This window comes from Acomys minous (genome assembly GCF_964271855.1).
Source record: "Acomys minous genome assembly, chromosome: 9".
In the NCBI taxonomy this organism is placed as follows: domain Eukaryota; kingdom Metazoa; phylum Chordata; class Mammalia; order Rodentia; family Muridae; genus Acomys; species Acomys minous.
The window spans coordinates 96,796,287-96,810,425 of record NC_140490.1 but is presented as its reverse complement, the minus strand read 5'-3'; the positions used below and the strand labels follow the sequence as shown (position 1 = coordinate 96,810,425).

General features: G+C 45.0%; 1 protein-coding gene across 7 annotated transcripts in view; it reads right to left on the bottom strand.

The window, feature by feature from the left end:
- The window catches only part of LOC311604446 (uncharacterized protein), a 97,336-nt gene extending 91,018 nt beyond the window's left edge, over positions 1–6,318 (bottom strand). For all 7 annotated transcript variants that reach the window (XR_014781495.1, XR_014781496.1, XR_014781497.1 and 4 more), the window contains exons 1-4: positions 5,918–6,318; positions 3,269–3,341; positions 1,934–2,007; positions 868–903 (exon numbers count right to left, since the gene is read on the bottom strand). Coding sequence is in view for 2 of the 7 variants with exons in the window: in XM_084794391.1 (XP_084650517.1) it covers positions 868–903; positions 1,934–2,007; positions 3,269–3,328 (170 nt within the window). In the remaining 5 variants the exon portion in view is untranslated. The remainder of the gene's footprint in view (positions 1–867; positions 904–1,933; positions 2,008–3,268; positions 3,342–5,917) is intronic.
- Positions 6,319–14,139: the final 7,821 nt, after the last annotated feature.

Here is a 14,139-nt window from a genome sequence, read left to right as displayed (position 1 = left end):
GCTAGTGTCTGTCGATGGTTCAATAAACACTATTATTGCAGGTATCTCACAGCCTTTGGTTTTTAATGTGCCATGCATACATTTAGTCTATATTATAACATATAAACCTTTTTATAACTCTTGCTGTGTTTCGTAGGTGGAGGCAGAGACTCACACAGAAGTCCAAGCTAGCTCAAACTTGCAGCAAACCTGCTTCAGCCGCCCAAGGGATGGGATTTCAGGCAGACATCACCACATTCTGCTTATGTGCTTAACATATAATTTTATATGTTGTTTTGGGGGAGGTTATTTTATTATTTATTTATGTACGTATGTCTCTGCGTATGACTGTGTACACACATGCAGGGGCCCTCAGAGGCCCGAAAAGGGTGTTGGAGCCTCTGGAGTTACAGGTGGTTGGGAGCCACCCAACATGGGTGCTGAGAACCAAACTCTGGTCCTAGGCAAGAGCAGCAAGTTCCCTTAACTATATAGCCACTCTCCAGCCCCTGTATACTGGATTTTTACGTGATGATAATCTTGCTGAGCCGGATGGTCATTGGATGCGTGGAATAATTTATGGATTTCTCAGGACTTATCATGAAATCCCTTGAGTTCTCACAAGAGGGTTGCTATAACGTGAGCAAGGCTGTCCTCTCCTGCCTCTCTCTGCTCCTGCGCTGAGATGTCACTCACTTATAACCACCATTGCTCTGAAACAGAGTGCGCTACAGCAGAGAAGTGAGCTGGTGCTTGGAACCGTGCCCTTGAAGCTCCAAAACCGTGAGCTAAATAAACCCGTTTTCTTTATAAAGTTAGAGACTCAGGACCGATTCATACAGACATGTTGGAAGGGGCGAAGGCGTGGCTTTTAGAATCAACACTCACCTGAGATGGTCCGGGTTCTGGACTAGATCCCCAACACTGGAAAAATACAGACAGAGAAGAGCGATTTTATTTTGGTTTTACAAATACAGAACGTGCAGTATCTAGAGGGTAAAAAGGTGAACCGTCTAATTCCATTATTTCATTCATCTTTCTGAGCTTGACACATCCCACCGGTGTCAATCGCAAATCTTTGGGAAGCACATTCTATGCCGCAAGTGCAATCTGAGTGACCTTGGATAGAGAGCAATCAAATACCAAAGCCATTCTTAAACACCTTATAATCCAGTGACGGATGTGGTGGGCCACGCCTCTAATCCCAGAATGGGAGGGGCAGAGGCAGGCAGATCTATGTGGGTGTGGGTTGGGGGTTAGCCTGGTCTACAGATATCACTTATGTGGGTTGGGGGCTAGCCTGGTCTACAGACATCACTTACAGTACCAGAACACAACAGAAAAACTAAGGTAGAAAGGGAGATACCGTAGGAAGAGAATAGAAATCTAAAAATGACTCTCACACCAAGGTGCTGTTAGTAAAGAGTTGAAGGGGCACAAGGAGGGAGGAAGCCACGCAGAAAGGAGAGGTGCCATCTAGAACAGACCCCACCCACCCCCCACCCTGCCAAGGCAGGAATAGGATTGGCTTGTTACAAAAAATGAGGAAGAACTCACTGACTGGCTCACTGAGTTCTTAAATTAACCATTGATAACTTAAATTAACCATTGATTAAGTTGTGATGGGAGCTGTTGTAGTGATTCTTTGGTGCAAGTTTTGGGGGAAGTGAGGAACGGGGGAGGGGAGGGGAACGCTGGTGTTCAACATTGTGCTCTCGCAGATGTAAATGAAGAATGAAAAGCCAGGGGTGTGGTGGTGCACGCCTTTAATCCCGGCACTCGGGAGACAGAGGCAGGGGTATCGCTGTGAGTTCGAGGCCAGCCTGGTCTACAAAGTGAGTCCAGGACGGCCAAGGCTACACAGAGAAACCCTGTCTCAAAAAGCAAACAAACAAAAAAGAAAAAAAAAAAAAAAGGATGAATGAAAACCGAAGAGGAATTCCAAATGTTTTACCTGTCCTTCTCATTTAGGTATAAGAATTGGTCCTCCTGTGTTTTCTTTTTCCATTTTCTTAATTTAGGTTTTAACTAAAACAAAAGAAAAGTTTATGATTGGCATGTGGAGGAAGATGCTGGTTAAAGGTTAAAACAAATCAAATGAATTATAAGGAAGGGCTAGGGGGTGTCACTGAATTGGTAAAGTGCTTGCCACAGGGACATCACTGAATTGGTAAAGTGCTTGCCACGGGGACATCACTGAATTGGTAAAGTGCTTGCCACGGGGACATCACTGAATTGGTAAAGTGCTTGCCACGGGGACATCACTGAATTGGTAAAGTGCTTGCCACGGGGACATCACCAAGGGGGACATGACCGAATTGGTAAAGTGCTTCCCATGCAAGCATGAGGAGCTGAGTTCAAACCTGGTGGCATGCTCCTGTCATTCCCAGCACTAGGAAGATGTAACAGGAAGATGCCTGGGGCTCAGTAGCCAGCCAGCACAGCCTACTGGGCAAAGCTCTAGGCCAGTGAGAGACCTGGTCTCCAAAAACGAGGTGGGGCTAAAGAGATGGCTCAGTGATTAAGAGTGCTGGCTGCCCTTCCAAAGGACCTGGCACCCATGTGGCAGCTCACAACCATCTGTAACGCCAGCCTCTGTGAGGACCAGAAACACATGTGGTACACAGACACACATGCAGGCAAAACACCCATACACATAAAATAAAAAAAGTTTTAAGAGGTAGACAGTGGGAACTGGAGAGATGGCTCAGTGGTTAAGAGCACCACCTGCTCTTCCAGAGATCCTGAGTTCAATTCCCAGCGACCACATGGTGGCTTACAACTATCTACAACATGACCTGATGCCCTCTTCTGCAGATAAAGCCCTCATATAACAAAAAAAAAAAAAAAGAGGTAGACAGTGTTTGAGGACTGACACTTCTGGCTACCACACACATGTGCACACATGTATACTCAGAGCAACATATTTATAACATTTGAACTTGCACACACATACACACATGCACACACACACACACACACACACAGAGTAAATTATACTTGGGGGCGGGGCTGGAGAGATAGCTCACCAGCTAAAAGTGCCAGGCGTGGTGGCACACACCTCTAATCCCAGCACTTGGGAAGCAGAGGCAAGCAGATCTCTCTCTCCCACATGGCAGCTCACAACTGTCTGTGACTTTAGTTCGAGGAGACCCAACACCCTCACACAGACATACATGGAGGCAAAACATCAGTGCACATAAAATAAAAACAATATATGGAAAAATTATAAAAACAGAAAAATATGTTAAAAAAAATACCTTGTGGGAAATGGAGCAATTGGTATTACCTGATCAAAGAAATATATCGGCCCAGAGTAAAAAGACGTGGTGTCAATAATTTCCTCCATGCTGCCATGAGACCTAAGAAAGGAAAAATTGAAATCTGAAAAATCAGTTATATCATGGTTGTAGGTGATGATTCAAAGAGCCCAATGGGTCAATGGGGCCCCAGATAGGACACCTGGTGCAACAGAAGTGATTAGGGATGCAGGAAACAACGTGATACTCATTCTCAGTTTCAACATGGCTGACACTTTGGACCAAGTAGCTCTTTGCAATAAGGAACTTCCTTGTGCATGCTAGGATGCCCAGCAGGCCAGGCATGCTGGCTCACATCTTTATCTCAGCACATGGGAGGTAGAGGCAGGCACATATCTGTGAGTTCAAGACCAGGCTGGTCTATATAGTGAGTTTCAGGAGGGGCCAGGGCTACACAGAAAGATTTTAAAAATTAAAAAAAAAAAAAAAAAGAGGGTGTCTCACAGATGCAAGCCTGGCCTCCACCTACCAGCCTACCAGATGTGAATACACACAATGTTACTTTAAGATCACACAACAAGGAGTCTCCCAACACTGCCAGGTGTCCTTGGGGATCAGAGTGCAGTGGAAAGGAAAAGTCTTGCACGAGGGGGAACATGATGCTATTCACCTATAATCCCAGCATTTGGGGGGCTAATGCAGGAATTTGAAGTCAGACTTGGAATAAAACAAGACCTAGTTTAGAAAAAAAAAAAAAAAAGAAAGAGGCCAGGCGTGGTGACCCACGCCTTTAATCTCAGTACTCAGGAGGTATATGCAGTTAGATTGCTGTAAGTTTGAGGCCAGCCTGGTCTACAAAGTGAGTTCAGGATAGCCAAGGTTACACAGAGAAACCCTGTCTCAAAAAACCAAAAAAGAAAAAAAAAAGGAAAAAAGAAAATTAACCGGGTGTGGTGGTGCACACCTTTAATCCCAGCACTTGGGAGGCAGAGGCAGGTGGATCACTGTGAGTTCGAGGCCAGCCTGGTCTACAAAGCAAGTCTAGGATAGCCAAGGCTATCACAGAGAAACCCTGTCTCGAAAAACAAAACAAACAAACAAAACTGTCACTTGGTGCATCAGGAGGAGCTTGGCTATCCCAGGAAGGCTGTTGTGTCCGATGCTTCCACTCAGGACAACTTTTAAAAGGCATTAGAAAACCAGTTGTGATTATTCATGTCAGAAATCCTAGCACTCAGGAGGGCAAGGCAGGAGGACTGTTGTGAATGCGAGGTAGCCTGAGCTACATCGCAGGCACTATGTCATCAGAGTGGAATCTCAATACCATGCCTCAAAACACCAAAAAGGAATGAGTGAACAACAACAACCAACCAACCAACCAACCAACCAAGGAAAGGTCAGGGTAGATACAGACATTTTTGGTGTTGAGAAGGGAATGGAAAGTAGCAAGAGAACGCATCAGCTTGGTGACCTGAGTTCTATCCCTCGTGTTAGCATACTGCCCCCAGTCTGCCTAGCAACCTATGATGTCATTACCTGCCTGCCACTAGGTAGGTCACCTGCCTAGGATATAAAAAGGGAAAACTCATCTCGTGTGTGTGTGTGTGTGTGTGTGTGTGTGTGTGTGTGTGTGTGTGTGTGTCTTGCTCCTCTTCCTCTCTTCCACTGTCTTCCTCTTTCTTCTTTCTTTTCCCCTTTCTGTCTCTGTCTCTCATTCTCTCTGGGGCACCCCTCCCCCTCCCCTGCTCTCCCACTCTCCTACAATAAACTTCTCCATAGCATATCTGCTCCCTGGCATCTTATTTTTAACCGTTACACCTAGTGGTGTATCATCCATGGTGGATGGAGAGAACTGACTCCTGAAAGTGGTCCTCTGAGGGTGTGTGCACTGGGACACACACACACACACACACACACACACACACATATACACACACATACACATATATATGTAATAAGCATTTTAATGAAAATTATGATAGATAGGTTATATATATATATTTTTGTTTTGTTTTGTTTTTTCGAGACAGGGTTTCTCTTTGTAGCCTTGGCCATCCTGGACTCACTTTGTAGTCCAGGCTGGCCTCGAACTCACAGTGATCCGCCTACCTCTGCCTCCTGAGTGCTGGGATTAAAGGCGTGCGCCACCACGCCCGGCGATAGGTTATATTTTTAAAAGGAACTCTACCAGTTCCATCTTACACCTGTGCCAGACTAGAGATACCAACAGCTAGAGACCAAGTCTTCATAAATATCTGTGCACCTTTAAAAGGACCTATGTGAGAACTAGGGAGATGGTTCAGTGGTTAAGAGTGCACACTGCTCTTGTAGAGGACTGGTTCCAAGTGCCCATATCATGAGGCTCACAACTGTCTGTAACTCCAGCTGCACCCAATCTGATGTCATCTTCTGCTATCTGAAAGCGCCGGCGCTCATGGGCACAACCCCACACACGGGCTATGCATTACTAAGAATACGCCTTTAGAGAAGAAAGTGCCTATGTGTACTGGGGAATGTGTGGCACTCACAAGGTGGGCTTGGGTTCAATTCTCAACATCACACACACACACATACACACACACACACACACACACACATACACACACACACACACACAGAGAGACAGAGACAGAGACAGAAAGATACAAAGAGACCCCATAAATAAATAAAGTACCTACCTTCTGCCTCATCACCTTCAAGTCTTGAGGGATCTCCTGGTTCTGACACAGAACATTCGTGTACCAGAGCTCCATTTAGAACTCTCGGCCCAGTTGATTCCACTCATGACCTTTATCTTGGTCCTCCGTAGTCACTCAAATACAAGGCTGGAATTTCTGGATAGAGACCCAAACACGCTACCAGAACCTTATTAAAATCACAGCCGCGGAGAAATGAAAAACAGCAGTCTACGACACACAGAATGGGAGCAAGGCTTCAGGGGATGTGAGCTCTAAGACTTTTTCCTATCTGAAAGTAAGAAAAGCGCCTTCAGCAGTGGCAGTGGTGGCACACTCCTTTAATCCCAGCACTCGGGAGGCTGAGGCTGGCAGATCTCTGTGAGTTCGAGGCCAACCTGCTCTACAGAGTGAGTTCCAGGACAGTCAGTGCTACACACACACACACACACACAAAAGGCAAGTGTGATGGTGCATGCTTTTAATCCCAGCACGCAGGAGGCAGAGGTGGGCAGATCTGTGAGTTTCAGGCTAGCCTGGTCTTCAGAGAGAAATCCTGCAGGGGGAGGGGAGGGAACCTGCCACATGGAAATCAAAGACCTGCCTAGTGACTTCAACTTTCAACCATGATCTAGAAGCTGATTGTGAGCAAACCTCCCATACAGTGATGGACTGGGCAAAAGAAAGAAAATAGCTTTTTTTTTTTTTTTTAAAATACACTGGCCCAGAGGAAACAGCATTTGATGCTCAACAGAGAAGAAACAAGTGAAATAAAATGCTTGGTCGTGACCGGGCATGGTGGCACAAGCCTTTAATCCCAGCACTTGGGAGGCAGAGGCAGGTGGATCACTGAGAGTTCGAGGCTAGCCTGGTCTACAGAGTCCAGGACAGGAAAAGCTGAAGCAGAAGGCATGGAAGAGCACTGCTTACTGGCTTGCTGCTCACGCCTTACTCAGCTTGCTTTCTTATGTCACTCAGGGCCACCTGGTTCGGGGTGGCGTTGTCCCTAGTGGGCCAGTCAGCTGGACCCATCCACAGCATCATTTCATCACGAAAGTGACCCTGTAGCCTTGCCTACAGGCAAATCTGATGATGCAATTTCTCAGCGGAAGTTTCCTCTTCTTAGATGTCTCTAGCTTGTGTCTCTAGCTTGTAGCATAGACACTATCTGCAAGAACAGTTTTGTTAGGAGATACAAACAGAGGCTATTAGGGAGAACTTGGAGTTTGCTACCCTGAACTAGAAATTTTCAACTACTAATCATCTTGCAGTTGCAAAAGAAGCTAATAACACACTGTAAGGTAAAAGGTAACTTAAGATATCACTGGATACAATTAAGAAAATATCTGGGCCGGGCGGTGGTGGCACACGCCTTTAATCCCAGCACTTGGAAGGCAGAGGTAAGGGGATCGCTGTGAGTTCGAGGCTAACCTGGTCTACAAAGAGAGTCCAGGAGAGTCAATGCTACACAGAGAAACGCTGTCTTGAAAAACATGTGTGTGTGTGTGTGTGTGTGTGTGTGGTGCACCCTTTAATTCTAGCACTCTCTGGCAGAGGCAGGCAGATCCCTGAGTTTGAGGTTAGCCTGGTCTACAGAGAAAGATCCAGAACAGCCAGGTCTACACAGAGAAATCCTGTCTTGAGCCTCCCTGACCCCGTTCCAAAAAAAAAAGTTAGAGAAAATATTATAGAGTGCAAGGGAAACATGCATCATTTCAAGAAGAGTCCTCTCGGGGACACTCAGGGGAGAATCACAATTCATCTCTGAAACGGCTTTGAGATCCTGGGTCTCCAAGCAGGACAGTGTGTGCCAATTTCTTCCTTCTTAGTGTCTCCTAAGAAAAATGTTTGTCACTGGCTTCCTAAGACCTGTCTGCTCTTTCCCTTAGAGATGCTTGACCATCTCTACTTCCACTGACCACTTTCTACAGCATCTTCTTGCCTAACCATTCCTTTGAAGTCTCCTTGACAGAATCCAGCCCCGCCCTGCCCCCCCCCCCAAAAAACCCCCAAAACTTGAAAACACCAGTGTCCTCCTGGGTTTTGTTTGCATTTGGGTCACTGAACTCTCAAGTCTTCTGCCACATTGAGGCTACATTTAACAAGTATCCCTATCGCTGGATCCACATTGCTCGCTGACAGCTGGGTATCTTTGTCTGCTGCCATGCAGGCATCGCGAACTTAGGATGTAGGCAGCTTATCTTTGGCTCCACCTGATCCAAAGCCCCCTCTGCCTACTTTATTCCTTATCTCAGCTGTCATACCATTCCCCACCCAGGAACTCTGGGTCAGAAACCTGGGTGTCATTCTTACCTTCTCCCCCTCCAAGGTCAAGGACTATCATAGTCTCTTAATTATACTTCGGAAATATTTCTGTCTTCAAGCCTCTTGTCTCTGGTCCCCAATTATAAGCCTCTGCTTAAAGTGTCATCGATATTGTGATCAGCCATAACTTACTGCTTCTGTTTGCCCTAGCTTCTACCATCTCTGTGCTGTCTCTAGGACAGAGGTCATCAGACTTAAAGATCTTGTTGTTGAGTACAGCTTTAAGAATTGATATTGTAGGGGCTGGAGAGATGGCTCAGTGGTTAAGAGCACTGCCTGCTCTTCCAGAGGTCCTGAGTTCGATTCCCAGCAACCACATGGTGGCTCACAACCACCTATCATGTGATCTGATGCCCTCTTCTGTAGATAAAGCACTCATATACAATAAATAATAAATAAAAAGAATTGATATTGTAGGCCAGGCGTGGTGGCTCACGCCTTTAATCCCGAAGTAGAAGCGGGTAGATCTCTGTGAATTCAAAGCCAGCCTGGTCTACAGAGTCTAGGACAGCTAGGGCAACACAGAGAACCCTGTCTTGAAAAACCGAAATAAATCAATAACTCTTAAAAAAAAAAGATATCAACACACAAAACTCCCGTATCCTCATTGTCATTTCATAGGGACACAAAAAGACTCCTTAACTTCAAAAGAAGAAACTACCACATGTTCATGGTAAAAGGCAGGATGGCCGGGCGTGGTGCCGCACGCCTTTAATCCCAGCAGGCAGGCGAATCACTGTGAGTTCGAGGCCAGCCTGGTCTACAAAGTGAGTCCAGGACAGCCAAGGCTACACAGAGAGACCCTGTCTTGAAAAATCAAAAAACAAACAAACAAAAGGCAGGATGAGGAGCACTGACTTAGACTCTAGACTAAGATTAAAAGAGTGATCTTTTACAAAGTAAGATGACTGTATCATTCTTCAACTTGAGAGTGTAGTTTATCCACATAGTCCATATATAGCTCTTTTTCCCCTGGCTATATAATATTCATTGTGTTGACAGGCTACAGTGTTTTATAGTCTTCTACTAGGCATTTGAATTTTTTCTTTTTCTTTTTTTCTTTTTTCCCCTGAGACAAGGTCTCTCTGTGTAGCCTTGGCTGTCCTGGACTCACTTTGAAGACCAGGCTAACCTCGAACTCATAGCAACCTGCCTGTCTCTGCCTCCCGAGTGCTGGGATTAAAGGTGTGCGCCACCATGCCGGGCTGCCTATGATTTTTCAGTTGGGAACTGTTCTCGCCCCTGAAGACCTTCGTATGACTTATGTTACACAGTGTATGTGTCTCTCATCAGCTACATCCATGTTTTCAGGCCCCACCCTCTAATGTGGCTGTGGCTGGAGACAGACCTGCTAAGGAAGTGATCAATATCAAATAACATCTCAAGAATTGTGCCCTAATTCTACAGGACATTTAAAAAAATAATTTATTTTAAATTTATGTTCAGTGGTGTTTTGCCCGCATGTGTGTCTGTGTGAGGATGCCAGGAGCCCTGGAACTAGAGCTTCAGACAGGTGTGAGCTGCCGTATGGGCGCTGGGAATTGAACTCCAGTCTTCCAGAAGAACAGCTACTGCCCTTAACTGCTGAGCCATCTCTCCAGCCCTGATGTTGTTCTTATAAGGTCTAGTCACACAGAATCTAAGGAGGTCATCTGCCAATCTGTGGTACCACACGGCATCTAGCCCTAATGGGATCTCATTTGCTGCTTCAAACCCTACAACTGTGAGGAAATAGAGTTCTGTTGTTTAAATTACCTAGTCAGTGGTATTTGTGCCGAGCATGGTGGCACACGCCTTTAATCCCAGCACTCGGGAGGGAGAGGCAGGTGGATCACTGTGAGTTCGAGGCCAGCCTGGTCTACAAAGTGATTCCAGGACAGCCAAGGCTACACAGAGAAACCCTGAATCAAAGCCCTGCCCCCCCCCAAAAAAAAAGAAAGAAAGAAAAAGAAAGAGAAAAAATGGTATTTGTTACAGCAGCCTGAGGTAGCGAATACGCTCTGAAAATATCTTAAGTTATCACAGGTTGGGATGGAAGCAGAGGGCACATTACTGGTAGAGGTCAGGACCATCAAGATAATTTAGTATAATCCACCCTCACAGCCCTCTTTTTAATTTTTAGTTACTTGCTGAGACAAGATCTTGCTATGTGTCTCAGGCTGGCTTTGAATTCAAGATCCTCCTGCCAAGTGTTGGGATTGTGTGCACCGCCATGTTCAGTTCCTCCCATCTTATTGTATATTAGAAAACTGTGGTCCAAAGGACATGATATGAACTTTCAGAGACTCTAAGCTATTGCTAAATGGTGTTCTAAATTAGAACTAATGTTTCCTCTTTCATATGGTGAACAGCACAGCTCTCCTTCTTCCCCTTTGCTGACTGCCTGCTTATCTTTTAAGCATTCTTAATGTGCTTTTTATGTGTATTTTTATGTTGCTGTATTTTACATACTTATGTACTATGTTGTTTGCCACTAAATACATCTCTAATATATATGTTTATATGTGTGTATATAATATAGATATACTATATATATTATATATATATTATATATATATATTATTATTATTATTATTTTGGTTTTTTGAGACAGGGTTTCTCTGTGTAGTCTTGGCTGCCCTGGACTCGCTTTGTAGACCAGGCTGGCCTCGAACTCACAGAAATCCGCCTGCCTCCTACCTCCCAAGTACTGGGATTAAAGGCGTGCACCACCACACCCGGCTTTTCTATATATATTTTAAACAAAATACCATAAACTAAGTATAGACAACAGAGTTTATTTCCCATTGTTCTGGGGGCTGGAAAGTGCTAGATCAGACTGATGGGAATTCAGCTCATATATTCTTTTTAATTGCTGCTTTGAGATTTTATTTCCTAGACACTTTAGGAACAAAAGGAGAAATGCAAACTTCAGTTCTTCCCTTTGGCACAGAGAAGGACAGGTTGTTTTATCACTGTTCTTTTAGTACCTTGTTCCTCCCACACACATTGTTAACACCATTTCTGAGGATCAATTTACACCCTAGCATCTCTTTGTCATTGTTGGGCCCTGATCCTGTGACAATCTGTGCTGGAGTTGAGGTAGAGATGGCCAGAGTGTCCCTAGAAGTGAGAGATGAACTGAAGGGTCAAAACAAAATTTGAATGTCCTTTTGTTTTGTTTTGTTCTGTTTTGTTGACAGGGTTTCTCTGTGTAGCCTTGGCTGTCCTGGACTGGCTTTGTAGACCAGGCTGGCCTTGAACTCACATTTATCCTCCGGCCTCTGCCTCCTGAGTGCTGGGATTAAAGGTGTGTACCACCATGCTTTGATGTAGCAGGTGTCACTAATGAAGACGTTAATAACGCAGTGGTGGCACATGCCTTTAATCCCAGCACTTTTGGGAGACAGAGGTAGGAAGATCTCTTAATTCGAGGCCAGTCTGGTCTACAGGGTAAGTTCCAGGACAGCTAGGGCAACAGAGAGAGACCCTGTCTCAAAAAGCAAAACAAGCAAAAAAGTTAATATGAACTAGGCATGGTGCTATGTCTGTAATCTAAGGCCTGGGAATCAGACAGGCAGGAGCATTGGGAGTTCAAGGTCATTCATGGCTACATAGTGAGTTTGGAGCCAGTTTGAGCTCTATTGTACTGTTAAAAAAGAAAACTGAAAGATATGAACTATGTAGTGAAACAAAAGATAGTTAAAAGACCACTCTAACACTAGAAATACATCCCTCTTTTGCTTTTGTTTTGCTTTGTGAGGCAGGGTTTCCTGTGGCCTGGCCTTAAGTTTACTATACAGCCATAGATGGCCCTGAAAGTCCCAACCATTCTCCCTTCAGCTCCTTAGTGCTGGGATTATGTGTCCACTCCCACACCTGGCACTTCTCCTCTTTTATAGGTGATGCTTTTGTCTTCCTTTCCCTTTGCCAAGAACTTTTCACACTTAGCCTTCAGATCTCAGTCCAGCTGCCCCCTCACAGGTCGCTAAGGTAAGTTGGTCAGAGTTCGAATCATTCATATCTATTTTTATTAGTCGCTGTCATGAGACAAGGACTCTGTTTCGTTTTGTTCTTTTTCTCCATACACTGCTAGCTCCAGGTTCATACTAGGCATTGAATGGCTGGATAAAAGAATGAATTAGGTATGTATTGGTCAGGCAAAACACAGCCCAGATGGAAGGAATAGGGTGTGTGAAATGCTCCAAGGCCAAAAACCAAACAAACACAAAATCAAAAACCAAAAACCAAAAACCAACAACAAAAACTTTAAAGCTGGGTGTGGCATCTCATGCTTTTAATCCTGGCAGGATATGAGTTTGAGGCTAACTTGGTCTACATAGAAAGTTCCAAGACAGCCAGGGGTACATAGAAAGACTCTGTCCCAAAACCAAACCACCCCACTCCCCCAAATGGAGGGACTAAAGAGGAAGGGTTGGGATCATGGTGGGAAATTACAAGGATTTTGGGTAAGGGCTACCTCCTTCTTCTTTCTAATATGTTTGGCCTATTAATTTTTAACATTGCTAGCTCTTAACCAGAGACATAAAATTGAAATCTAGAGATACACTTAGGGGAAAAAAGAAATGAAGATATGTAAAAGATTAAGAGAAGTAGTTTTCAGGAGGATTGGATAAGGCCTGCCTGAACCTTTGAGATAAATAATGCACTCCTAGTTTGTTTGTTTGTTTGGGTTTTTCAAAACACTGTTTCTCTGCATAACCCTAGCTGTCCTGAACTCCCTCTGTAGACCAGGCTGGCCTCAAACTAACAGAGGTCCACCTGCCTCTGCCTCCTAGTGCTGGATTAAAAGCATGCGCCACCACTGGCAGTGCTTCTGTTTTTTAGTGCCAGGAATGAATGAGGGGCTGTTAGCATCCCCGAACACTCCCAGGTCCCACTTTCTGTAGCCGTGGTCAGGCTTGTATAAAATAAAACCACTAGCAAGGAGAACCTTAGAGCTAGACCTAGTTTAAAACTAAAGAAAACACCAGAACTCTCTAGTTGGACAAAGGCTTGTACACAGTATAACTCCTTAGTTCATCCAAATAGCCACTCATCATCTAATTTTTTAAAAAAAGATTTATTTATTTATTATGTATACAGTGCTTTGCCTACATGACACAAGAGGGCATTAGATCACATTATAGATGGCTGTGAGCCACCATGTGGTTGCTGGGAATTGAACTCAGGACCTCTGAAAAGCAGTCAGTGCTCTTAACCTCTGAGCCATCTCTCCAGCCCCTCATCATCTACTTTTTGGAGACGGGGGTCTTTCTATATAGTTCTGGAACTCGCTATGTAGACCAGATGAGCCCCAAACTCAGAGATTGTCAGGCTTCTGCCTGAGAGCTCAGATTAAAAGTACTAACCGCTCGGGAGGCAGAGGCAGGCGGATCGCTATGAGTTCGAGGCCAACCTGGTCTACAAAGCGAGTCTAGGACAGCCAAGGCTACACAGAGAAACCCTGTCTCCAACCCCCAACCCCCCAAAAAAGTACTAACCCGCCCCCAAGAGGGTATTCTATCTTAAACCATCGGAGGTTTGGAGTATAGTGCACGAAACGCGTTATTCTGGCTTCCAAAATCATCCCAAACTTCTAGACAGTTTTTTGGTAAGCAGTGATAGTGAATTTAACGCAGTTGAGTCATCAAGAATGCGTGTAACCAAAAAAAAAAAAAAAAAAAAAGAATGCGTATAACGAACACGTTTCCTGTAGGATTAAAAAAAGAAAAAAAGAAAAAGAAACCGGGAACACTAAATCTTTCGTGTTCGTGGCATCTCGGGAGCGCTCTAGAGCGAAAACCCTTTTCCAAGCCGGGAAGGCGAGCACGGGGCGGGGGGCGGGGGACGGTGGTAAAGGGGGTGGGGAGATGCCCTAGGCTTAGGACTAGACAGGTGCTCCCAGCCGGGCGAGGGGC